The 25,600-nt window shown below is 30.7% G+C and overlaps 1 protein-coding gene across 3 annotated transcripts in view; it reads right to left on the reverse strand.

Moving 5' to 3' along the window:
- The window catches only part of LOC119605358, a 98,371-nt gene that overhangs the window by 40,785 nt on the left and 31,986 nt on the right, over positions 1–25,600 (reverse strand). For 2 of the 3 annotated variants that reach the window (XM_037958404.1, XM_037958405.1), the window contains exon 1: positions 7,843–8,010. In XM_037958404.1, coding sequence (XP_037814332.1) covers positions 7,843–8,010 — 168 coding nt within the window. Of the gene's footprint in view, positions 1–7,842; positions 8,429–25,600 lie in introns of those variants that run through there. The other variant, XM_037958403.1, reaches the window with a different exon arrangement.

A 25,600-nucleotide genomic window follows, 5' to 3' on the forward strand; every position in this document is an offset into this window, starting at 1 on the left:
TAACTAACTAACTAACTACTAACTAACTAACTAACTAACTAACTAACTAACTAACTAACTAACTAACTAACTAACTGACTACTAACTAACTAACTGACTAACTAACTAACTAACTACTAACACTAACTAACTAACTAACTAACTAACTAACTAACTAACTAACTAACTAACTACTAACTAACTAACTAACTAACTAACTAACTAACTAACTAACTACTAACTAACTAACTAACTAACTAACTAACTAACTAACTAACTAACTAACTAACTAACTAACTAACTAACTAACTACTAACTAACTAACTAACTAACTAACTACTAACTAACTAACTAACTAACTACTAACTAACTAACTAACTAACTACTAACTAACTAACTAACTAACTAACTAACTAACTAACTAACTAACTAACTACTAACTACTACTAACTAACTAACTAACTAACTAACTAACTAACTAACTAACTGACTAACTAACTAACTAACTAACTATCTATAGTCTGGTGATTTTTTTGTACATTAATATTCACATGACAATGGCTTTGTCACAGAATAACAAATGGAAAAATATCGATAAAATACAATGAAATGAAAACCAAAAAAGAAAAAATGGATTGAATTGTTCGATTCGTTTGTGTCGAATCTTATATACCCACGATCACAACATGGGTCGTATCAGAGTGATATCCAAAATAGGGCCTTTCAAACAGTTTAGTTCAGTCAAGAAACAATTGGCTTGATCGTCTTCCAATCTAAAAACTTGGAATATATATCGAACTAACTAACTAACTAACTAACTAACTAACTAACTAACTAACTAACTAACTAACTAACTAACTAACTAACTAACTAACTAACTAACTAACTAACTAACTAACTAACTAACTAACTAACTAACTAACTAACTACTAACTAACTAACTAACTAACTAACTAACTAACTAACTAACTAACTAACTAACTAACTAACTAACTAACTAACTAACTAACTAACTAACTAACTAACTAACTAACTAACTAACTAACTAACTAACTAACTAACTAACTAACTAACTAACTACTAACTAACTAACTACTAACTAACTACTAACTAACTAACTAACTAACTAACTAACTAACTAACTAACTAACTAACTAACTAACTAACTAACTAACTAACTACTAACTAACTAACTAACTAACTAACTAACTAACTAACTGACTAACTAACTAACTAACTAACTAACTAACTAACTAACTAACTAACTAACTAACTAACTAACTAACTAACTAACTAACTAACTAACTAACTAACTAACTAACTACTACTAACTACTAACTAACTAACTAACTAACTAACTAACTAACTAACTAACTAACTAACTAACTAACTAACTAACTAACTAACTAACTAACTAACTAACTAACTAACTAACTAACTAACTAACTAACTAACTACTAACTAACTAACTAACTAACTAACTAACTAACTAACTAACTAACTAACTAACTAACTAACTAACTAACTAACTAACTAACTTACTAACTAACTTACTAACTAACTAACTAACTAACTAACTAACTAACTAACTAACTAACTAACTAACTAACTAACTTACTAACTTGCTAACTTGCTACTTGCTAACTTACTAACTTACTAATTTACTACCTTACTATCTTACTACCTTACTACCTTACTAACTTACTCACTTACTAACTTACTAACATACTAACTTACTAACTTTCTAACTTTCTAACTTTCTAACTTTCTAACTTACTAACTTACTAATTTACTAACTAACTAACTAACTAACTAACTAATTCTTCGAACTCTCGGATAAAATATTGACATATTTTCAAAATTTTCAAATGTATCTCATGTTCAAATTACACATATTCACTAAATTCATATTTAAAATAATAAGTATTACACCATTTCTCACAGCCTTAAAGAAACTTTAATAGTAAAATTTAAACAAATTTTTCTGAAAATGGTGTAGCCTTTGTTATACTTTCTAGTATGTATGCAAAACATGTTGGCACAATGAATATTCCTTAATGAATGTGTAAATGTTGTAGTACAATGTTGTCAGTACTAAAAACTTTTGTTTAAATTTACTCATATGAATACAAAACACATACAACTAAATATAAAGACTATTAAAAATTCCACAGAAATTGTTATGTTGTTAAAACAAATAACTAATAATGTACTAATTGTGTGTTAAACATTAATAAAAACCAGTCCTGGCAGAGACATGTATGCGTATGTGGAATATTTTTAAGCTTTTAGATACTTAAATATATTTAAGTTGATTTATGTGTTGTTTGCAATTTTTAATATTGTTTTTTTTAAGACATTTTTCCTACAAGAGCTTACAATTAAGCCCACTATAAAAAGACTTTAATGAAGTTATAAAATTTTGTTTATTACTATTTTTTTAGAATTTTTTTTAAAGCTACAACTCTTGCTTGTAGTTTCATTATAATTTCAAACAAAATAAATTGCAAAATATATAAAAAAAAAAATTTAAATAAATTCAAAACACGTTTCCATAATCAACATAAATTATGAGTCCTTTCCTTTTATACTATTTGCTGTCGTTTTATTTTCTTTTTTTGCTTTGATATATCTAAATGGGAAAATGTGCAGAAATGTGGGAAATTTTTGTTAAGCAAGTATGGAGTCTATAAGTTTGGCACATGGAAAATTGTTGTAGATACTACAGCTTCTAGCTGACTGGTTCTTTTATTTTAGTTTTATTGCTATGAAATCTAGTGTAAAACCAAAAATTTCATCTAAGTACATGCTATTAAACAGGCAGAGGGCTTGTTTTCTAGAGCAGTAGTTTTCAGTAGTAAAGTACATTTAATAGTAAACCAGCAGTTTTGCCGGTAGACAATGAAATCCATTTAGACATATGTCAAAGTACTTGTTCGCCACTTTAGAACCCTCAATCTAAAGTCAAAAAGGTCTTTTGTTTTTACCAGTTACCCTGAACTGCCGGGTTTTATATAATTATTCTGTTATGTATATGTATGTATATGCAAGTATCTGTGTGTTTAGAAGTTAAAAATAAGAGCTTATTTTAACTGCACATTAATTTGTTTGCTGCTAACAGTCTAACCTCGGTAATGTGGTTTTCATATCAGTTGTGGTTAGTTTTTAGGGAGAGGGAAATTTTTATGAATTTTTTTTTTGGTGGTTTGTGGGCCAATAGCAAACATTTTTAATGAAACTATATAAATTTAAACAACAGTGAAGAAATTTATAGATTTATTGCATTATTCAGAATAAGTTTCAGATATTTATAGAACAAATTTTGTGTGAAATAATTCGTAGCTGTCTAGTCTATGGTCTAGTCCATAGTCTAGTCTATGGTCTAGTCTATGGTCTAGTCAATGGTCTAGTCTATGGTCTAGTCTATGGTCTAGTCCATAGTCTAGTCTAGTCTATAGTGTAGTCTATAGTCTAGTCTATAGTCTAGTCTATAGTCTAGTCTATAGTCTAGTCTATAGTCTAGTCTATTGTCTAGTCTATAGTCTAGTATAATAGTCTAGTCTATAGTCTAGTCTATCTTCTAGTCTATTAGTCTATAGTCTAGTCTATAGTCTAGTCTATAGTCTAGTCTATAGTCTAGTCTATAGTCTAGTCTATAGTCTAGTCTATAGTCTAGTCTATAGTCTAGTCTATAGTCTAGTCTATAGTCTAGTCTATAGTCTAGTCTATAGTCTAGTCTAGTCTAGTCTAGTCTATAGTCTAGTCTATAGTCTAGTCTATAGTCTAGTCTATAGTCTAGTCTATAGTCTAGTCTATAGTCTAGTCTATAGTCTAGTCTATAGTCTAGTCTATAGTCTAGTCTATAGTCTAGTCTATAGTCTAGTCTATAGTCTAGTCTATAGTCTAGTCTATAGTCTAGTCTATAGTCTAGTCTATAGTCTAGTCTATAGTCTAGTCTATAGTCTAGTCTAGTCTAGTCTATAGTCTAGTCTATAGTCTAGTCTATAGTCTAGTCTATAGTCTAGTCTATAGTCTAGTCTATAGTCTAGTCTATAGTCTAGTCTATAGTCTAGTCTATAGTCTAGTCTATAGTCTAGTCTATAGTCTAGTCTATAGTCTAGTCTATAGTCTAGTCTATAGTCTAGTCTATAGTCTAGTCTATAGTCTAGTCTATAGTCTAGTCTATAGTCTAGTTAGTCTATAGTCTAGTCTATAGTCTAGTCTATAGTCTAGTCTATAGTCTAGTCTATAGTCTAGTCTATAGTCTATCTATAGTCTAGTCTATAGTCTAGTCTATAGTCTAGTCTATAGTCTAGTCTAGTCTATAGTCTAGTCTATCTAGTCTAGTCTATAGTCTAGTCTATCTAGTCTAGTGTCTAGTCTATAGTCTAGTCTAGTCTATAGTCAGTCTAGTCTAGTCTAGTCTATAGTCTAGTCTATAGTCTAGTCTATAGTCTAGTCTATAGTCTAGTCTATAGTCTAGTCTATAGTCTAGTCTATAGTCTAGTCTATATCTAGTCTATAGTCTAGTCTATAGTCTAGTCTATAGTCGTCTATAGTCTAGTCTATAGTCTAGTCTATAGTCTAGTCTATAGTCTAGTCTATAGTCTAGTCTATAGTCTAGTCTATAGTCTAGTCTAGTCTATAGTCTAGTCTAGTCTATAGTCTAGTCTATAGTCTAGTCTATAGTCTAGTCTATAGTCTAGTCTATAGTCTAGTCTATAGTCTAGTCTATAGTCTAGTCTATAGTCTAGTCTATAGTCTAGTCTATAGTCTAGTCTATAGTCTAGTCTATAGTCTAGTCTATAGTCTAGTCTATAGTCTAGTCTATAGTCTAGTCTATAGTCTAGTCTATAGTCTAGTCTATAGTCTAGTCTATAGTCTAGTCTATAGTCTAGTCTATAGTCTAGTCTATAGTCTAGTCTATAGTCTAGTCTATAGTCTAGTCTATAGTCTAGTCTATAGTCTAGTCTATAGTCTAGTCTATAGTCTAGTCTATAGTCTAGTCTATAGTCTAGTCTATAGTCTAGTCTATAGTCTAGTCTATAGTCTAGTCTATAGTCTAGTCTATAGTCTAGTCTATAGTCTAGTCTATAGTCTAGTCTATAGTCTAGTCTATAGTCTAGTCTATAGTCTAGTCTAGTCTATAGTCTAGTCTATAGTCTAGTCTATAGTCTAGTCTATAGTCTAGTCTATAGTCTAGTCTATAGTCTAGTCTATAGTCTAGTCTATAGTCTAGTCTATAGTCTATAGTTAAGTCTATAGTCTAGGTCTATAGTCTAGTCTATAGTCCGAGTCTATAGTCTAGTCTATAGTCTTAGTCTATAGTCTAGTCTATAGTCTAGCTCTATAGTCTTGTCTATAGTCTAGTCTGTAGTCTAGTCTATAGTCTAGTCTTAGTCTAGTCTATAGTCTAGTCTATAGTCTAGTCTAGTCTTAGTCTATAGTCTTGTTCTATAGTCTTAGTCTGTAGTCTAGTCATATTCTAGTCTATAGTCGTATAGTATGTCTATAGTCTTAGTCTTTATAGTCTAGTCTATAGTCTAGTCTATAGTCTAGTCTATAGTCTATAGTCTAGTCTAGTCTATAGTCTAGTCTAGTCTATAGTCTTGTCTATATAGTCTAGTCTGTAGTCTAGTCTATAGTCTAGTCTATAAGTCTAGTCTATAGTCTAGTCTATGTCTAGTCCAACGGTTCCCAAATGGGGGTCCGCGGACCCCTAGGGTCCGTAGTAAAATCCTAGGGGGTCGCGAAGAGCGAACGAAAAAAACCATGAATAAACAATATTCTGCTTTATATGTATGTACAAATATCTCCAATTTTTGTGCAATAATCCCAAATTTTTTGGTGACTTTTTGAATTTTATTTTTTCGGTTGTTTATCAGGAAGAAGCTAGGCCCTACAAATTTATTGTATATCTTTTATAAAGTAAAGTACTGCGTGATTTGTAATTTTTATTTTCTGTATATGTAGTATATGTACTGAAATAATGGTTTTTATTTCAGACAAATAACACTCTGCCTTACAATTAAATTAGGGATACAGGTATTCCGGAGTATGAAGTTCAATTCAAAGACAGGCTTATTACAGATTTAAGTTTATCAAATTGTAAGCAAAATTATATATTTCCAAAACAGAGGTGACTCTTTATGCATCTCTTTATAAATATTCCAATCCGATGTGATACACAGATTTTAACTTGATTTTGTCGACCAATACATATTATTAAATTAACATCAGAAAATCCATAGCGTTTCGCGTAAATATGTAGCCAAAAACCATGAAGTAAAATAATTCGTTGGTATTTTAAAATTCAAATTTAAGTTCCAAATTCACAGTACTTTAACAAAGAGTTCAAATCATATATTATGCGGATAACGCATTCCGCAACAACATAGAAGAAGTCCAACTTTCTTATATTATTTTCCCGAAAACTTAGCTCACTTACTCAGTTCACCCTTTGCAATCGCAACAAATTTTTGAAACGTGACTCCTTAAGCACATGTGACAATATTTGATAAAGAAACCTTCTCGCTACCTTGAAGAAAAATGAACATGAAAGATCTCACGATCATAAAATTAAACATCATGTTAACATATCAACAAAGAAGTCATTCTATCTTCAAAACATGCAATTGAAAACCTATCTGAAATATTATATATTCTCAATGTACGGGAATATTTTATAGATATGACATCTTTACATTTATTAGACTTAGGGATTAATGAACTAGGTCAATTTTCGGATGGACAATTATTTAGAACAATAAGATATCAAAATATGTATGGGGGTCCGCGAAATTAAATAAGTTCTTCAAGGGGTCCGCGAAGTAAAAATCTGTGGGAACCGCTGGTCTAGTCTATAGTCCAGTCTATAGTCTAGTCTATAGTCTAGTCTATAGTCTAGTCTATAGTCTAGTCTATAGTCTAGTCTATAGTCCAGTCTATAGTCTAGTCTATAGTCTAGTCTATAGTCTAGTCTATAGTCTAGTCTATAGTCTAGTCTATAGTTTAGTCTATAGTCTAGTCTATAGTCTAGTTTATAGTCTAGTCTATAGTCTAGTCTATAGTCTAGTCTATAGTCTAGTCTATAGTCTAGTCTATAGTCTAGTCTATAGTCTAGTCTATAGTCTAGTTTATAGTCTAGTCTATAGTCTAGTCTATAGTCTAGTCTATAGTCTAGTCTATAGTCTAGTCTATAATCTAGTCTATAGTGTAGTCTATAGTCTAGTCTATAGTCTAGTCTATTGTCTAGTTTATAGTATAGTCTATTGTCTAGTCTATAAATAGTACGTAGTCCATTTTACTGTCTGTTCTATCGCTTTCACTTCCTTTTTATCCATTTTTTTTTTAATAACAGCCTGCTTTTAAGAACTGCCACTGTACGCAAACAAAGATTGTGTATGTGTGTGTGCAGCAGGCCAGGTGTTGTGTTAAATTGGCCATTTTAATATACTTGCACTTGTATGGCGTGCACTGAAGTGCAGTCAACATTTTGCACCTTGTTTTTATAAGCTTTTAATGCAACTTTGGAAGAGAACAAATATGTTAACATGAAAAGAACATTTATTTAAACAAATTTGGCTGTTATATACTACATACATACATACATACATACATACATACATATGTATGTATCTATATAGTGTTGGTGTTCATATGTCAACTGTAGTTATTATTTTAATAACTGGCCTTAAGAACAATAGATTTTTGTTCAACATTGTTATTTTCACTTAAAAAAAATTTAAAAAGCCTTCTACTTTTTTATGGATTTTAATTGTTTATGCAAATATTTTATAATTTTTTTTTCAATATAGCTTTTTGTTAAAAACAAATTTCTCTTAAATATTTAATAATACTTACAATTGTATAAATTGCACTTGTTATAGCCAAATTTTTAGCATGCAACATGCGACAACATCCGGTGCCCGTTAAGGGTCCATATGGATATAATATAACCGATTTCATTTTTTCACCAGCCCCAGCAGCAACAGCAGCAGCAGCGACACAACTTTTATGTTTAGTTTTCATAGCGAAATGATAATGGCGTCAGCAGGAGCAAATGTTTGATATAGCAGCAGTTGTGTTGCAGTAGTATTAGTGTAATATTCTATACAATACTTGAACATGGTTTTTTGTTTACGCTTCAGTTAGTTTTGTTTTAAAATAAACACATATGTATATGTATTTATATAATGTATGTATTGTATGTATGTACATTTACTTGTATCTTTGTTTTTAGTTTTAGTTGTTGTTATGCTGGCTGTTGGTTTGTTGTTGTGTATATAAATCTTTTGTTGGCACTTGTTTTTTTTGTATTTATTTTATTTTAGTTTGTTGTTCTTTGTTCAGCAGCGTTGATTGGATGGTTGGTTTGTTATATTTTTTTACTTTTTTATTATTCACTGTTGCACTCTTTCAAATTAATTAAGCATAAGTTGGCCAACTGCTGCAAATATATAAAAAAAGAACAAAAAAAAAATTAAGTTTCATTTAAAGTAGTTCTTTTATAAAAAATATGTTGAAAATATTACAAAAAAAATCCGGTTTATATGTAACATTATAACCATATGTTTGTTATCAGGTTTATAAATCGTTTAGTACCCTCTTATTAAAACTCAAGTGTGAACCTAAAAAAGAAAGTTCACAGCTTAAAAATTATTTTGTTTTTCTTTTGCCTTTGATGGAAAAATACTTAAGAAAAATATAATCAGTTTAAAACCACTTTTGTTTAGTAATTTACCCCGCCAGCCTTTAAAATCTTAAGTAGTTTGATTTGAAAACAATCATACGCCATGTGTTGTTGTCTTAATCCTTAAGAAAACAATATGTAGTGGCAAGTTATAATAATGTGTGTGTGTGTGTATGTGTTTCTAAGGATTTTTATAGCTTAAAAAGGAAAATCTTAAGAAAAAAAGAAAATTATGATATTGACTTTAGTCTGCTCCCCTAAAAAGTTATGTAAACTTACAGATTTAAGGATTTTGAGGGTCTGGCTTTCTTTGTTTAGTAATTAAAGTCATTTGTGAAAGATTTAAGTTAAAGAAAAATAAAATAGGGGAACATTTTGTTTGATCTGATTTCGATAGATTTCAATATACACACATACATACAGAGAGACAGGCAGACGGACAGACAGACAGACAGACAGACAGACAGACAGACAGACAGACGGACAGACAGACAGACAGACAGACGGACAGACAGACAGACAGACAGACGGACAGTCAGACAGACAGGCACGCAGGCAGGAAGATAAACATATAGAAAAAATCGACTCCGATATCAATAAGAATTCGGAATATCTATACTTTCTAAGGTTGGACAGCCAGACAGACAGGCAGGCAGGCAGGAAGACAGACAGACAGAAAAAATCGACTCCGATATCAATAACAATTCGGAATATCTATACTTTCTAAGGTTGGACAGACAGACAGGCAGGCAGGAAGACAGACAGACAGAAAAAATCGACTCCGATATCAATAAGAATTCGGAATATCTATACTTTCTAAGGTTGGACAGACAGACAGACAGACAGATAGGCAGGCAAGAAGACACAGACATACAGAAAAAATCGACTCCGATATCAATAAGAATTCGGAATATCTCTGCTTTCTAAGGTTGGACAAACAGACATACAGAAAAAATCGACTCCGATATCAATAAGAATTCGGAATATCTATACTTAAATTTAGTGGTAAATTAAGCTTTTAAAGACTATAATGAAAGCATAATTTAACGTTGGCGTATGATTATTATTAATTTAAATAAATAGCACTCATACGCTTCAATGTTCCACTTAAAATTTTTAAAACCTGCTTTTACGTGTCACTAAAACATTTATTTTCTTTTGTCACAAAATTCCAGTTGTTAAATTTATTTTTAACAACATTGTTTTTCTAAGACGTCTTTATTGTTAAAAAGAAACTAAATTTTACTATGGCTATTTAATATTTATAGAGGAAATTACAAAATTTATGGTCGTTTGTTTCTTTTAAGAAAACAATGTAAAAGATAATGAAAACTGTAACAACAAAACAAAGTTTATTGACCCTTATTTAAATAAATGACACAGTTTTGTTCTTAAGTTTTTTAAACAAAAAAAGAAAAACACTAATAAAAATGGCCAAAAGCCAGCTAAACAAACACAGTTACCTACTGTGTTTTATATATTTTTTTGGTTTCTATTACTATAACGAGACATAAACAAAGACATTAAAACAACAATTACTAACATTAAAGTTCGAAATAAAAGAAACAAACAAAAACATAAATGAGCAACGTTAAACTTGATGGCTAATAACAGCAACAAATTTTTGCTACTTAAGCAAAAACCTCAACGAAATTAACAAAAAAAAAATATAGAATTTTTATGAAGAAATATGTTTAAGGGGAAAAAATTATAGAAACCCAGCTACACAACGCTCACGAATTAGTATATTGTAATAAAGAGATAAGTGCCGGTAGATGGTGAGGGTTTCGCAACATAACAAGACATCACATTTATATGCGTAAGATGCTGTGTATGAGTTTATAAAACATAAATATAAAGCCAAAAGTCAAAACAAAACAAAACAAAAAAATGTAAACATTTGCAACTTTTATATACTCATACTTGTAAGGGGGTATATACACGAACCCAGCAAACATAACGACAATATTTTGATCAAATTTAAAAAGTTTGTTTCCCAAATTATTGCGATAGCATTTTGTCAAATAGCAATATTTGAGTATATTTATAGTTCAAGTTATTTCCAAGTTAAAATCAAATCACAATGTTTTCTGGGTATTTTAATACTCATTTAAATAACCGCAACCAACAATCAAATTTTCTAAGAGTGAGTTTATACAAGAGTGCTTAACTCAGATGTGAGCAGAAATTGTAACAAGAAAACTGATAAATTGTTTCATTTTGGCTAGCATTTTAATTAAGTAGAAATCTAAAATTTTAAGTTTCATTAAAAGTTGAAAATATTTGAAAAATGACACGATTTTTGACCTCATATGCAATAAATATTGGAAGAGTACCAATATAGAACTGAACTAGAACTGAACTAGAACTCAACTAGAACTGAACTAGAACTGAACTAGAACTGAACCAGAACTGAACCAGAACTGAAATAGAACTGAAATAGAACTGAAATAGAACTGAACTAGAACTGAACTAGAACTGAACTAGAACTGAACTAGAACTGAACTAGAACTGAACTAGAACTGAACTAGAACTGAACTAGAACTGAAGACTAGAACTGAACTAGAACTGAACTAGAACTGAACTAGAACTGAACTAGAACTGAACTAGAACTGAACTAGAACTGAACTAGAACTGAACTAGAACTGAACTAGAACTGAACTAGAGCTGAACTAGAATGGACTAGAACTGAACTAGAACTGAACTAGAACTGAACTGAACTGAACTAGAACTGAACTAGAACTGAACTAGAACTGACTAGAACTGACTAGAACTGAACTAGAACTGAACTAGAACTGAACTAGAACTGAACTAGAACTGAACTAGAACTGAACTAGAACTGAAGACTAGAACTGAACTAGAACTGACTAGCTAGACTGAACTAGAACTGAACTAGAACTGAACTAGAACTGAACTAGAACGAACTAGAACTGAACTAGAACTGAACTAGAACTGAACTAGAACTGAACTAGAACTGAACTAGAACTGAACTAGAACTGAACTAAAGCTGAACTAGAACTGAACTAGAACTGAACTAGAACTGAACTAGAACTGAAACTAGAACTGAACTAGAAAGAACTAGAAACTAAACTAGAACTGAACTAGAACTGAACTAGACCTGAACTAGAACTGAACTAGAAACTGAACTAGAACTGAACTAGAACTGAACTAGAACTGAACTGAATGAACTAGAACGACAGAACTGGACTAGAACTGGAACTAGAACTGAACTGAATGAACTAGAACTAGAACTAGAACTGGACTAGAACTGAACTAGAACTGGAACTAGAAACTTGAACTATAAACTGACTAGAATGAACTAGAACTGAACTAGACTGAACTAGAACTGAACTAGAACTGAACTAGAGTGAACTAGAACTGAACTAGAACTGAACTAGAATGAACTAGACTGAACTAGAACTGAACCTAGAACTGAACTAGAACTGGAACTAGAACTGAACTAGAACTGAAACTCGAACTGAAACTAGAACTGAACTAGACTGAACCTAGACTGAACTAGAACTGAACTAGAACTGAACTAGAACTGAACTAGAACTGAACTAGAACTGAACTAGACTGAACTAGAAACTGAACTAGAACTGACTAGAACTGAACTCGAACTGCACTAGAACTGAACTAGAAACTGAACTAGAACTGAACTAGAACTGAACTAGAAACTGAACTAGAACTGAACTAGAACTGAACTAGAACTGAACTAGAACTGAACTAGAACTGAACTAGAACTGAACTAGAACTGAACTAGAACTGAACTAGAACTGAACTAGAACTGACTAGAACCTAGAACTGAACTAGAACCTGAACTAGAACTGAACTAGAACTAGAACTGAACTACTGAACTAGAACTGAGGAACTGACTAGAACTGAACTAGAACTGAACTAGAACTGAACTAGAACTGAACTAGAACTGAACTAGAACTGAACTAGAACTGAACTAGAACCTGAACTAGAACTGAACTAGAACTGAACTAGAAATGAATAGAACGAACTAGAACTGAACTAGAACTGAACTAGAACTGAACTAGAACTGAACTAGAACTGAACTAGAACTGAACTAGAACTGAACTAGAACTGAACTAGAAACTGAATAGAACTGAACTAGAAACTGAACTAGAACTGAACTAGAACTGAACTAGAACTGAACTAGACTGAACTAGAACTGAAAACTAGAACTGAACTAGAACTGAACAGAAACTGACTAGAACTGAACTAGAAACTGAACTAGAACTGAAACTAGAAACTGAACTAGAAGAACTGAACTAGAACTGAACTAGAACTGACTAGACTCAACTATATCTGACCTAGAAAAGTACTTTTTGCATAAGATCTACAAAGAGGGAAACTTGACCACTCATTTCTAAAATTGTTATCTTCATTTCCTCTTTTGTAAGGGTGTGTGCGTAGCTGTGTATGTTGAAATGTGCGTATTAAATATTATTTTTACTTAAATTTGTTGTCTGCTTATAATTTTTTGGCATTTTGGCAAATGTTTGTGGCTTTTACGCTATTATTGTTACTTTAACAGCTTAAACAAACTGTTTTTGTGGATTTCCAAAAATTTTGGCTTTCATGTGGCCAAGTTATACAATCTGACTGACACACACACACTCAACTATGTATCATCATAAGGTTTACAGTAAATAATTATATGTTTATAAACCAACCAAAAAAGAAATAAAAACAAGAAACAAACATATTAATAAAAGACTTAATATAAGTTTATACATACCAACACAAGAAATATGGTCATAATTACCACAAGACTTTTTAAGCTTATACAAGATAAAAACATAAGAAAAACAATACTAACCACAACCAACAAAAAAAGTTAAGAAAATAATGGGCGGTTTGTTAGAAAATAAAAACGAAATACTTAAGCTTAAAAGCAAATTCTTTTCGTTTCCTTTTTATTTTGAAGGAAGTCCTCAATATAATATATTTTTTGATATTAATAAGAAAAGTATGGTTTTAAATCTTAAATTAAGATATTTTTCTTAAATACCTAAAATATTGTAATCCCCACAATTATTGATTTGATTGCTGGAAATCTTCCATAAAAGCTTAAAGCACAAAAAAGGTCACATTTCCTAGGAAAATGGTATAAGAGTAAAATACCCTATAACCTAATATGATAAACAACAATAAAAATCATAAAAATAATAATAATAACAGAAAATGTAGGCCAAGCAGCCATCTACCATAATTTAACATTTCGATATTACGTATAAAGCCAGAAAAATTATACACAACAAAATTGTAGAATTGGAGCAGAAAAGATAAACGCAAACAAATATACATATTTTATATACTTAATGCTCAAGTATTTACGCCAACAAATTTAATGTCCCTTCTAAAAGAATTCTACAAAACAGCCGGGAGCTAAATATTAGAAGAATAAAAGTATTAGATGAAGCTATTACAGTTGGCATCGGGAAAGTAGAACATTACAGGTTTAGTGTGTAAATGTAAAGATTAAAAATGATAAATGTTATATGTTCAGTTCTAGTTCAGTTCTAGTTGAGTTCTAGTTCAGTTCTAGTTCAGTTCTAGTTCAGTTCTAGTTCAGTTCTAGTTCAGTTCTAGTTCAGTTTTAGTTCAGTTCTAGTTCAGTTCTAGTTCAGTTCTAGTTCAGTTCTAGTTCAGTTCTAGTTCAGTTCTAGTTCAGTTCTAGTTCAGTTCTAGTTCTGTTCTAGTTCAGTTCTAGTTCAGTTCTAGTTCAGTTCTAGTTCAGTTCTAGTTCAGTTCTAGTTCAGTTCTAGTTCAGTTCTAGTTCAGTTCTAGTTCTGTTCTAGTTCAGTTCTAGTTCAGTTCTAGTTCAGTTCTATTACAGTTCTAGTTCAGTTCTAGTTCAGTTCTAGTTCAGTTCTAGTTCAGTTCTAGTTCAGTTCTAGTTCAGTTCTAGTTCAGTTCTAGTTCAGTTCTAGTTCAGTTCTAGTTCAGTTCTAGTTCAGTTCTAGTTCAGTTCTAGTTCAGTTCTAGTTCAGTTCTAGTTCAGTTCTAGTTCAGTTCTAGTTCAGTTCTAGTTCAGTTCTAGTTCAGTTCAGTTCTAGTTCAGTTCTAGTTCAGTTCTAGTTCAGTTCTAGTTCAGTTCTAGTTCAGTTCTAGTTCAGTTCTAGTTCAGTTCTAGTTCAGTTCTAGTTCAGTCTAGTTCAGTTCTAGTTCAGTTCTAGTTCAGTTCTAGTTCAGTTCTAGTTCAGTTCTAGTTCAGTTCTAGTTCAGTTCTAGTTCAGTTCTAGTTCAGTTCTAGTTCAGTTCTAGTTCAGTTCTAGTTCAGTTCTAGTTCAGTTCTAGTTCAGTTCTAGTTCAGTTCTAGTTCAGTTCTAGTTCAGTTCTAGTTCAGTTCTAGTTCAGTTCTAGTTCAGTTCTAGTTCAGTTCTAGTTCAGTTCTAGTTCAGTTCTAGTTCAGTTTCTAGTTCAGTTCTAGTTCAGTTCTAGTTCAGTTCTAGTCAGTTCAGTTCTAGTTCAGTTCTAGTTCAGTTCTAGTTCAGTTCTAGTTCAGTTCTAGTTCAGTTCTAGTTCAGTTCTAGTTCAGTTCTAGTTCAGTTCTAGTTCAGTTCTAGTTCAGTTCTAGTTCAGTTCTAGTTCAGTTCTAGTTCAGTTCTAGTTTAGTTCCAGTTCCTTCTATTTCGAAGGAAAATGAGCTTCATAAGTATTAGTTTGGTTTATTTCTTCCTTTAAACTTTATAATTGTTGCAAACGTTCTGTTAATATTTACAGTTATCATTGAGAATAAAATTTTATAGAAATTTTTTCTGTAATAAATATAAGGTTTAGCCCTGAAAATATGTTCTTAAATATGACTTTATGCTGTTAAGTAAATATTTATTAATATTACAGAGAAATATTGAAATAATTTCAATATATAATGTAATAAAAAAGATTCCTAGAATTTAAAGCAACATTTTATGAAATATCTTTTTGAAAAGGCAAAAGTCCTATTTTCAACTACAAATACAACAATAATTTAATCTTTTGCTAAGAACTTTGATAATATATTATTAAACTCTTATTTGATTTTCCATGGAAAGACACACTTAGACATATGATTTATTTTATTATTATTTTTTTATATTGTAATAAAAATCATTCAGACGTTTTAGTAATTTCAATTACATATGCAGATTATAACAAAGGACATTCATTCATTTGGTATTTATTGTGCTTAGTAGAGAAATAATACAAATCTTTTTGTAAAGATTTTATAGGTTTAAGTCTTAATATATCAAGTCATTATCATATCTGCTTTTTTTATATTTTATGCTGTATAATGGTTCATTAACCGCTGAATATTATTATTTTATTTTTTTTATTTTTGCGAAGAAATAAAAGCCATTAAATTATATGTTAATAATCATCTAATAATATTAAACTTTTAACCATGAACGAACACTATGATGTATGATCAATTTTATTGTAATAAAAATCACTCATACGCCTGTGTACACATAAAAGGAAATTGTTTTAAGAAGAATTTGTTTAAAGAACACAATATATAAGTTGACAAACATGATTCTATTATCTAGCTCCCGCTTAGCCTATGTTAGTGCCTTTCTTTTTCTGCTACTGACACAGTTGCTATTCTAATATTTAATTGTTACCTTTAGGTTATAATAAAGCTTCTTTTTGATGTGACCGCCACAGTTTGACTGCAGGCGTTATAAAACTAATTTGTTTGTGCCTTTTATCTCTATACTTTGACTTCGTGTTCTTTGGCAAAAAGTCAACAAGGCCTACAAAAACAAAACTAAAAAGTTTACAAAATTTGTTGAATATTCAACAAAAATAGAGCAACATTTATAAATAAATGTATTTTTCTTTAATTTTAATAGCTTTAGACAAAAAAGTAATAAACGTAAAAGTTTGTTGCTGTTTGAAGTTTTGCCAACAATAAAAAAGGTCTATGTCTGTTTTTGGTTAAATGACAAAAACACAAAATTATTTTTTTGGTAATTAAATGGGAAATTAGAAGGAGTCTAAGGGGGCGAGGACGTAGCAAACAGTTTGTTGTGAAATGATTTAATGGCAAAATAATAATAAACTTAATTTAAGTTGTTTTTATGGCAATTGTTTAACAGTGCATGTTAAACTATTAAAAATAAAATTGTTTATTTGTTGTGGTGTTAATTAAGTAGACTATAAAGGAAAACCAAAATAGGCTTTTAAGTTGGTAAAATAATGCTAATAGTTAAGGTTTTATTTAATAGAATTGAAATGGTGCTTTTAGATGAAACTATAATTAAATAAAATAACTACTATTACGCCAATTTTTGAGATAAGTCCCTTTAAATATGAGTAAAAGTAACCTAGAACTTAACTAGAACTGAACTAAACTAGAACCTAAACTAAAACTGAACTAGAACTGAGCTAGAACTAGAACTGAACTAGAACTGAACTAGAAATGAACTAGAACTGAACTAGAACTGAACTAGAACTGAACTAGAACTGAACTAGAACTGAACTAGAACTGAACTAGAACTGAACTAGAACTGAACTAGAACTGAACTAGAACTGAACTAGAACTGAACTAGAACTGAACTAGAACTGAACTAGAACTGAACTAGAACTGAACTAGAACTGAACTAGAACTGAACTAGAACTGAACTAGAACTGAACTAGAACTGAACTAGAACTGAACTAGAACTGACTACTGAACTAGAACTGAACTAGAACTGAACTAGAACTGACTAGAACTGAACTAGAACCTGAACTAGTACTACTGACTAGAACTGAACTAGAACTGAACTAGAACTGAACTAGAACTGAACTAGAACTGAACTAGAACTGAACTAGAAACTGAACTAGAACTGAACTAGAACTGAACTAGAACTGAACTAGAACTGAACTAGAACTGAACTAGAACTGAACTAGAACTGAACTAGACTGACTAGAACTGAACTAGAACTGAACTAGAACTGAACTAGAACTGAACTAGAACTGAACTAGAACTGAACTAGAACTGAACTAGAACTGAACTAGAACTGAACTAGAACTGAACTAGAACTGAACTAGAACTGAACTAGAACTGAACTAGAACTAGGACTGAACTAGAACTAAACTAGAACTAAACTGGAACTGAAGTAGAACTGAACTAGTACTGAACTAGAACTAAACTAAAACTGAACTTCAAAACAGATTTCTATAGACAATGTCCTCTCGACTGACGCCAAAAGTCTCTTATTAACTTCTCACACCACCCACGTTTTGCCATAAAGAAATATACAATAGAAACTGACACTTAAACAAAACTACATTTAATCTTATACATGTAAGTGATTGTACGCAAAAACTTTATAGAATTTTTGCTTAAACCACAAAAAAATCAAACAATTATTTCTTCGAAAAAAAAAAAACTTTTTTGTTGACATGTTAAATTGTTGCTTTACTTTATTGTTATTATTGTTGTAACGATAGTTAATACTTTTTTGGCAAATTGTTTGTAATAAAAGCAAGAAAAGAGAATAGAATAGATAGAAGGAAAACAACCACAAATTATGGTCATTATTATCACAATGATTTCATGTAAGACAATCCGTTAAACAAAATAATTTATTAACAGATGTCTGTGACGTGTTGTCTTGTCTTATAAAAATTTTCGAGAGAGAGTGTTTTGTTCATGTATTTAAGATAAAAATTTTGTTATTTGCTTTCCAACAGACAATGACTCGTAAAAAGCTTATAGAGGATTATAACAGATAAATTTCTGACCAAAAAAAAAAAAGAGACAAAACAAACATAATACTTGAATAACAAGATAAATAATTAATAAAAGATTATTTAAACATATAAATCATATGGTTTTTTCTTTATTAAGGAAACAGAAATTATTAGTTAAATAACGAGAAAGAAAAGGAAAATTAGTTCATTCATGTTTAAAGTATTATTAACACTTGAATATAACAAAGGCAATCAAAAGTATGCTATACAATTTATAGAATTTAATTAACCTGTTTTTTAAAAGAGAAAACACTCATACATTTACGCTTTGTCTCTTTCTGTCTCTACACAACTCTAGTTATAATTTATGGCCACAACAAAGGAAGCAGTCAGGCATGTTAGTATTCAGGGATTAAATTGTTGCATTCTATTTTTTCCTGGTTGCAGCAACATATTTAATGTCACTCACTAGTTATGGGGTCAATATAGTTGTCATTGAAATCACTTTTAACACACTAACACACACACATATATGTAGCTGTAAAACACATTTAAACTTGTATTCATTTTAGTTGTCATGTTGTTGTTATTAAATAAACGTATAAATTGCCTTTTGTATTATGGACTAAAGCACACCCTAGAGAACATTTATGATGACACAAAAATATGTTGCAAATATAAAGTAACAAACAAAGGCAGCAGCAGGAAAAATAAAAAATAATAAAAATATAAAACATACAAAAGAACTTGTGAACTACTAACACATTGTAAATTATACAAATACTCATACACGCACTTAAATTTTATTTTTTAAACACATACACACACATTGTTACTGTTGTTACCACATGCGGCTTTCAAAAAAGGAAATTGTATAAAAAACTTTTTTTTATTAAATTTAAAATTGTAATGTTTTCACAATTTTAATTTTGTTGTTTTTTTTTTAAGCCATTTAATGACAAGAGTATTAATTTTTACTATTTATTGAGGGATTTAAAAATTAATTTCTGATTACCAACCACCACCAGCAATTCGTAGAAATATGTAGCAATAAAATTTTGTTTCAATTTAATTGGATTGATAAGATAAAAGATACCAATATCATTCCATAACTATATTCTAGAGAGCAGTGTCTTTTTTAGGTTAGTTCTCTGCAGAACAGTGTCTTTCTGGAATTGTTGTCTAAAGGTGCGATCCTTTTTAAGGCGTTTTATTTTTTACTCTTTAAGACAGTTTTAGTAGAACATTTAATTTCTAGAACATCATTCTAAGACAGTTTTCTAGAAAACAGTATCTTTTTAAGGGCAGTTTTCTACGGATGAGTGTCTTTCTGGGATATTTTTCTTAAGATCAGATACCTGCACGGTCTTTAAGCAGAGATATAGGTCCCGGAATCTAAAATTCAACTATACATATCCACTTGGATAGACTTGCATCAATCAAGGCTCTTAACTTCTTCTCAATTGTAACAAATCTCTGGCACAACTGAAACATCCGAAACATCAACACGTTGAGCTGATATGGATTCCAGGTTGTGAGAGCAACCGGGGAAATGAAATATCTGATGAATGTGCAACCAAAGTTTCATCACTAGACTTAACTCTTGCCCAAAGTGATGTTCACACTCCCCTGGTGATCTTAATGAAATTGATAGATTAATGGGCTTTGAGTGAAATAGAACTCAGGTGGTCAAATATTACCACTTGTAGAATATCCAGACTGCTCTGACCCACTGGGACAAAGGATAGAACTAGGTCTCTCTCGTCTTTTAGCAAAAACTCGATTAGGCTTCTCATGGGTATAATTACTGGGCACTGTATGATTGGACACATGTCAGAATGTATGAGCTACACACGTTATAGCTATTGTAGAACACCTTCTATGTGACTGCCCAGCCATACAAGAGCATAGACTACTTTATCAGGTGATCAAATATCACCCCTTATAGAATATCCAGATTGCTCTGGCCCACTGTGACAAAGGATAAAACTAGACCTCTCTTGTCTTTTATTAAGAACTTGATTAGGCTTCTCACGGGTATAATTACTGGGCACTGTATGATTGGACACATGTCGGAATGTTATGGGCTACACACGTTATAGCTATTGTAGAAGTTGTCTATATGAGGAAGTGGCTATATCGCTACAACACCTTCTATGTGACTGACCAGCCTTACAAGAACACAGACTATTATATCTTGGTAGAGCTCTTTTACCATGATCTGAACTGTCTCTGAGATGTGTCACTAGTAAAGCCCCTTCACACGAGCACACAAGTGAGAGTGAGTCAGAACCTTGAACAGACACACTCTTTTTGGGAAAGTTTTCTTTAGAACACATAAATTTAAAGGCAGTATTTGTATTATAACAGTTTTCGTTAGTATTTTATATTTTAAGACAGTTTTCTACAGAGCGCTCGTTGTCTTTTTAGGACTTATTTATAGCACAGTGGCAGTTTTCTACAGAGCAGTAACTTTCTGAAAATGTTTTCTATAGATCAGTGAGTGTGTATTTCTAGGACAATTTTCGACAGAACCGGGTCTTTCGAAGACAATTTTATAGCTCAGTGTCTTTCTGTGGCAGTTCTCTGTAAAAGAGTGCATTTCTAGGATAGTTTTCTAGATCGCAGTATATTATATAGACAGTATTTTAAAATAAGGTTTTTTCTAGGACAGTTTTCCATATAAAAACAGTTTTTTACAACCCTTTTTTCCTGTGGCAGTTTTTATAGAACAGTTTATTTCTACAACAGTTTTCTACTGAACCATGCCCTTTCAGAGTTGGTTTTTTACAACAGTGTCTTTCTAAGGCTATTATAGATCACTTTATACAATTGGTTTAAGAAAGGCAGTTGTTTCGAACAGTGTGTTTCGATGGCAGTGTTTGAGAACATTGCATTTAGATCAGAGCGAACAGAATAAATGTCTTTTGCAGACAGTTTTTATAGAAATTTGTTTTTGCAAAACATTTTTTCATAAAAATATGTTTCGAAGACAGTTTTTTATAGAACAGTGTCTTTCTAGAACCATTACAAATCACTTTCTTTTAGACAGTTGGTTTAGAAAAGCAGTTGTTTCGAACAGTGTGTTTCAACGGCAGTTTTTGAAAACATTGAATGTTAAGGGCTGCTGTCTTTTGATCAGTGTGAATAGAATAAATGTCTTTTGCAGACAGTTTTTATAAAGAATTGTCTTTGCAACACATTTTTTCTAAGAATATGTTGCGAAGACAGTTTTTTATAGAACAGTGTCATCCTAGGACCATTACAGATCACTTTCTTATAGACAGTTGGTTTAGAAAAGCAGTTGTTTCGAACAGTGTGTTTCAACGACAGTGTTTGAGCACATTGCATTTTAAGGGCTGCTGTTCTTTGATCAGTGTGAACAGAATAAATGTCTTTTGCAGACAGTTTTTATAGAAAATTTTTTTTGCAACACATATTTTTTTATAAGAATGTGTTGCGAAGACAGTTTTTTATAGAACAGTGTCTTTCTAGGACTATTATAGATCACTTCTTTTTAGACAGTTGGTTTAGAAAAGCAGTTGTTTCGAACAGTGTGTTTCGACGGCAGTGTTTGGGAAAATATTGCATTTTAAGGGCAGTGTTTGGAAACAATGAATGTGTTTCAAAGACAGTTTTGTATAGAACAGTGGTTTCTATGACAGTTTTCTTTAAAACAGACTTGGTTTTTTCTTTCTAGGACAATTATAGTTCACTTTCTTTTAGACAGTTGGTATAGAAAGACAGTTGTTTCGAACACTGTGTTGTTGAGAACATTGCATCTTAAGGGCAGCTGTCCTTTGATCAGTATGAACAGTATAAATGTCTTTTCAAGACAGTTTTTATAGACAATTTTTTTTGCAACAGATATTTTTTTTATAAGAATGTGTTGCGAAGACAGTTCTTTCATAGAACAGTGTCTTTCTAGGAGTATTATAGTTCACTTTCTTTTAGACAGTTGGTATAGGAAGACAGTTGTTCGAACACTGTGTTGTTGAGAACATTGCATTTTAAGAGCTGCTGTCTTTTGATCGGTGTGAATATAATAAATGTCTTTTAAAGGCAGTTTTTAAAGAAAATTGTTTTTGCAACACATTTTTTCCATAAGAAAAGACAGTTTTTTATAGAACAGAGTTTTTCTAGGACCATTATAGATCACCTTAGATAGTTGGTTTAGAAAGGTTGTTGTTTCGACGGCAGTGTTTGAGAACATATTGCATTTTAAAGGCAGCTGTCTTTTGATCAGTGTGAACAGTATAAATGTCTTTTAAACACAGTTTTTATAGAAAATGTTTTTTGTAGCACATTTTTTCATAAGTGTCTTTCTATGGCAGTTTTCTTTAAAACAGTGACTTTTAACGACATTTTTGTAAAAGCTAATTTCAACGGCAGTGTTTGAGAACATTGCATTTAAAGGGCTGCGGTCTTCTCATCAGTGAGAACAGTATAAATGTCTTTTGAAGACAGTTTTTATAGAAAATGGTATTTGCAACACTTTTCTTCGTAAGAATGTGTTTCGAAGAATGTTTTGTATAGAACAGTGGTTTCTATGACGGTTTTCTTTAAAACATTGTCTTTCAAAGTTCTTTTTCTAAAAACGAATTCTATACAAATTTCCTGTTATTTCTTTCCCAAACCCACCTTTCTCCTAACAAACAATTACACTCAAACAAACCTAATATTTCCGTAATAAATATTCATAAATGAGACATTAATTTTCTACTCCCTGCTCCATGTGTTGACATTTTTCATAATTTTAATATTTTGCAAAAAAAAAAGTTTATGAATTTTCTTAAAAAGCCAATATGAATTATTATGGCATTTTTAAGCCATATTTTTGCTATAAAAATTTTAAAAGCCTATTTAATACATAAAAAAGATTTATTAAAAATAAACAAACTTTTGCTCTAAACAAACATATAAATCAATTTAAAAACAAAAGAATTTATTAAACAAAAACATTAAATATTGTTTTTAAAACAGGCAGCAGCAGGAGTAGCAGATGTTTTAAATGAGTTTTTAAAAAAAATTAAAAAAAATTTCAACTTTTTATTATTTGCAGGACTTACTTGCTATAGCGTAAATATTTAATTTTAATGCCAGAGAAAAAAAATCGGAAAGTTAAGTTACACAAAAGTAACAGTGGAAGTTAACTTTTAGAAAAATTAAATGGTCGAGAACACAATTAAACAGCAAGTCTCTGACTTACTGCTCAACCAAGCAGAGTAGCAAGGTGGCACTAACACTACTACTACTACTTCAACCACTAGTTAAATAAGAAGGAACATTCTTCATCCTTTTCAAAACTGACTAGTGTATACTGTCATCTTAACTTAACTTCACTTACTTACAATATATTTAAATGTATAAAAGTGTAAATATCTACAAACCTAAAAGTAGTTAAGGCATCCGTTTATCCTTATAGATAGATGTCTTTCAAACTTATTTATAAAGAGTAAATTTCAAATTTAGTTATAGAAAGTAGGAAGTCAAGTATTGGCAGCATTTTAATAAAAAAAATCTTTACTAAATACTACTCGTTGTCCTTTCGATGTGACTCTTCCTTTAAATATAAACTCTTTCCACTGACAATTTTTTAAATTGTTTAATATATTTGTTTGTCATCATGTTGTCATGTTTGCCAGCATCATCATGGCAGTCGTCGTCATCATATTTTAGCTGTTTTTTTTTTGCCAAGTTGAGATTTTATTTTATCGTCATCAAGCATAAACTTCTTCACAATAACCGGCTGACAGCTGGTTGGTTGGTTACATTTTCTTATGCTGTTGACATAGAGATTTTTCGCAAAAATTATTAGACTGGAAATTATATCATTTTGATAATTAACTCTATGTTCGCTTTTAAAGGCCATTATTTTTATAGATTTTTTATGTTCCTGTTGTTGTTGCTGTTGTGCCAAAATAGCATAATGGGGTGTTTAAAATTAAAACTATAGCTACAGGGTGCTTAATTTATATATTTTTTGAAATTAATTAAGTTTTTATTTTTCTTCGTTTAATGGAAAAAGTCAAGTTTATGCTGAAAGGAAGGTCAATACAAGAGCAATACTTTCTGAAGATAATGATGCAATGAAATCAAAGTGTTTTATATAGACTCGCAAACTTGTCTTAAAGCAGACCCTTTTCTATAAGAAAACTGTCTTGAACAAGACACTTTTCTAGAAGAAACCTGTCTTGAACAAGACACTTTTCTATAAGAAAACTGTCTTCAACAAGACACTTTTTTATAAGAAATCAACACACTTTTTTATAAGAAAATTTTATTAAACAAGACACATTTCTATACGGAAAATGTGTTGAACAAGACACTGTCTTCAACAAGACATTTTTCTAAAAAAAAAATGTCTTGAACAATACACCTTTTTATAAGAAAACTGTCTTAAACAAAAAACTTTTCTATAAGAAAACTGTCTTGTACAAGAAACTTTTCTATAAGAAAACTGTCTTGAACAAGAAACTTCTCTATAATAAAACTGAATCATGAACAAGACACTTTTCTATAAGAAAACTGTCTTGAATAAAACACTTTTCTATAAGAAACCTTCCTTCAACAACTCACTTTTCTATAAGAAACCTGCCTTAAACAAGACTCTTTTCTATAAGAAAACTGCCTTAAACAAGACTCTTCTCTATAAGAAAACTGTCTTAAACAAGACACTATTCTATAAGAAAACTATATCTTGAACAAGACACTTTTCTATAAGAAAACTGCCTTCAACAAGACATTTTTCTTTAAGAAAACTGTCTTAAACAAAAAACTTTTCTATAAGAAAACTGTCTTGTACAAGAAACTTTTCTATAAGAAAACTGCCTTAAACAAGACTTTTTTCTATAAGAAATCTGTTTTGAACAAGTCACTTTTATATAAGAAAACTGCCTTAAACAACACACTTTTTTTATAAGAAAACTGCTTTAAACTACACACTTTTCTATACTTTCATACACAATACACTTTTCGATAAGAAAACTGCCTTAAACAAAACTCTTTTCTATAGGAAAACTGTCTTAAACAAGACACTTTTCTATAAGAAAACTGTATTGAACAAGACACTTTCTATACACTGATATAAGAAAGACACTGTTCTATCTTCTACCTGAAAGACATTGCCCTGTATAAAGCTGTTAAAAACACTGTTCCTAGAAAGTCAGTGTTCAAAAAAACTATTTACGAAAAGATGGAAAACTGTCCTAGAATATATACATATTTCTATAGAAAACTGTCTGAGTAATTCTTAGT

This window comes from Lucilia sericata, unplaced genomic scaffold (assembly GCF_015586225.1).
Source record: "Lucilia sericata isolate MDLA Ls3-8-SP2 unplaced genomic scaffold, ASM1558622v1 Contig000478F_arrow, whole genome shotgun sequence".
NCBI classification, from domain to species: Eukaryota; Metazoa; Arthropoda; class Insecta; order Diptera; family Calliphoridae; genus Lucilia; species Lucilia sericata.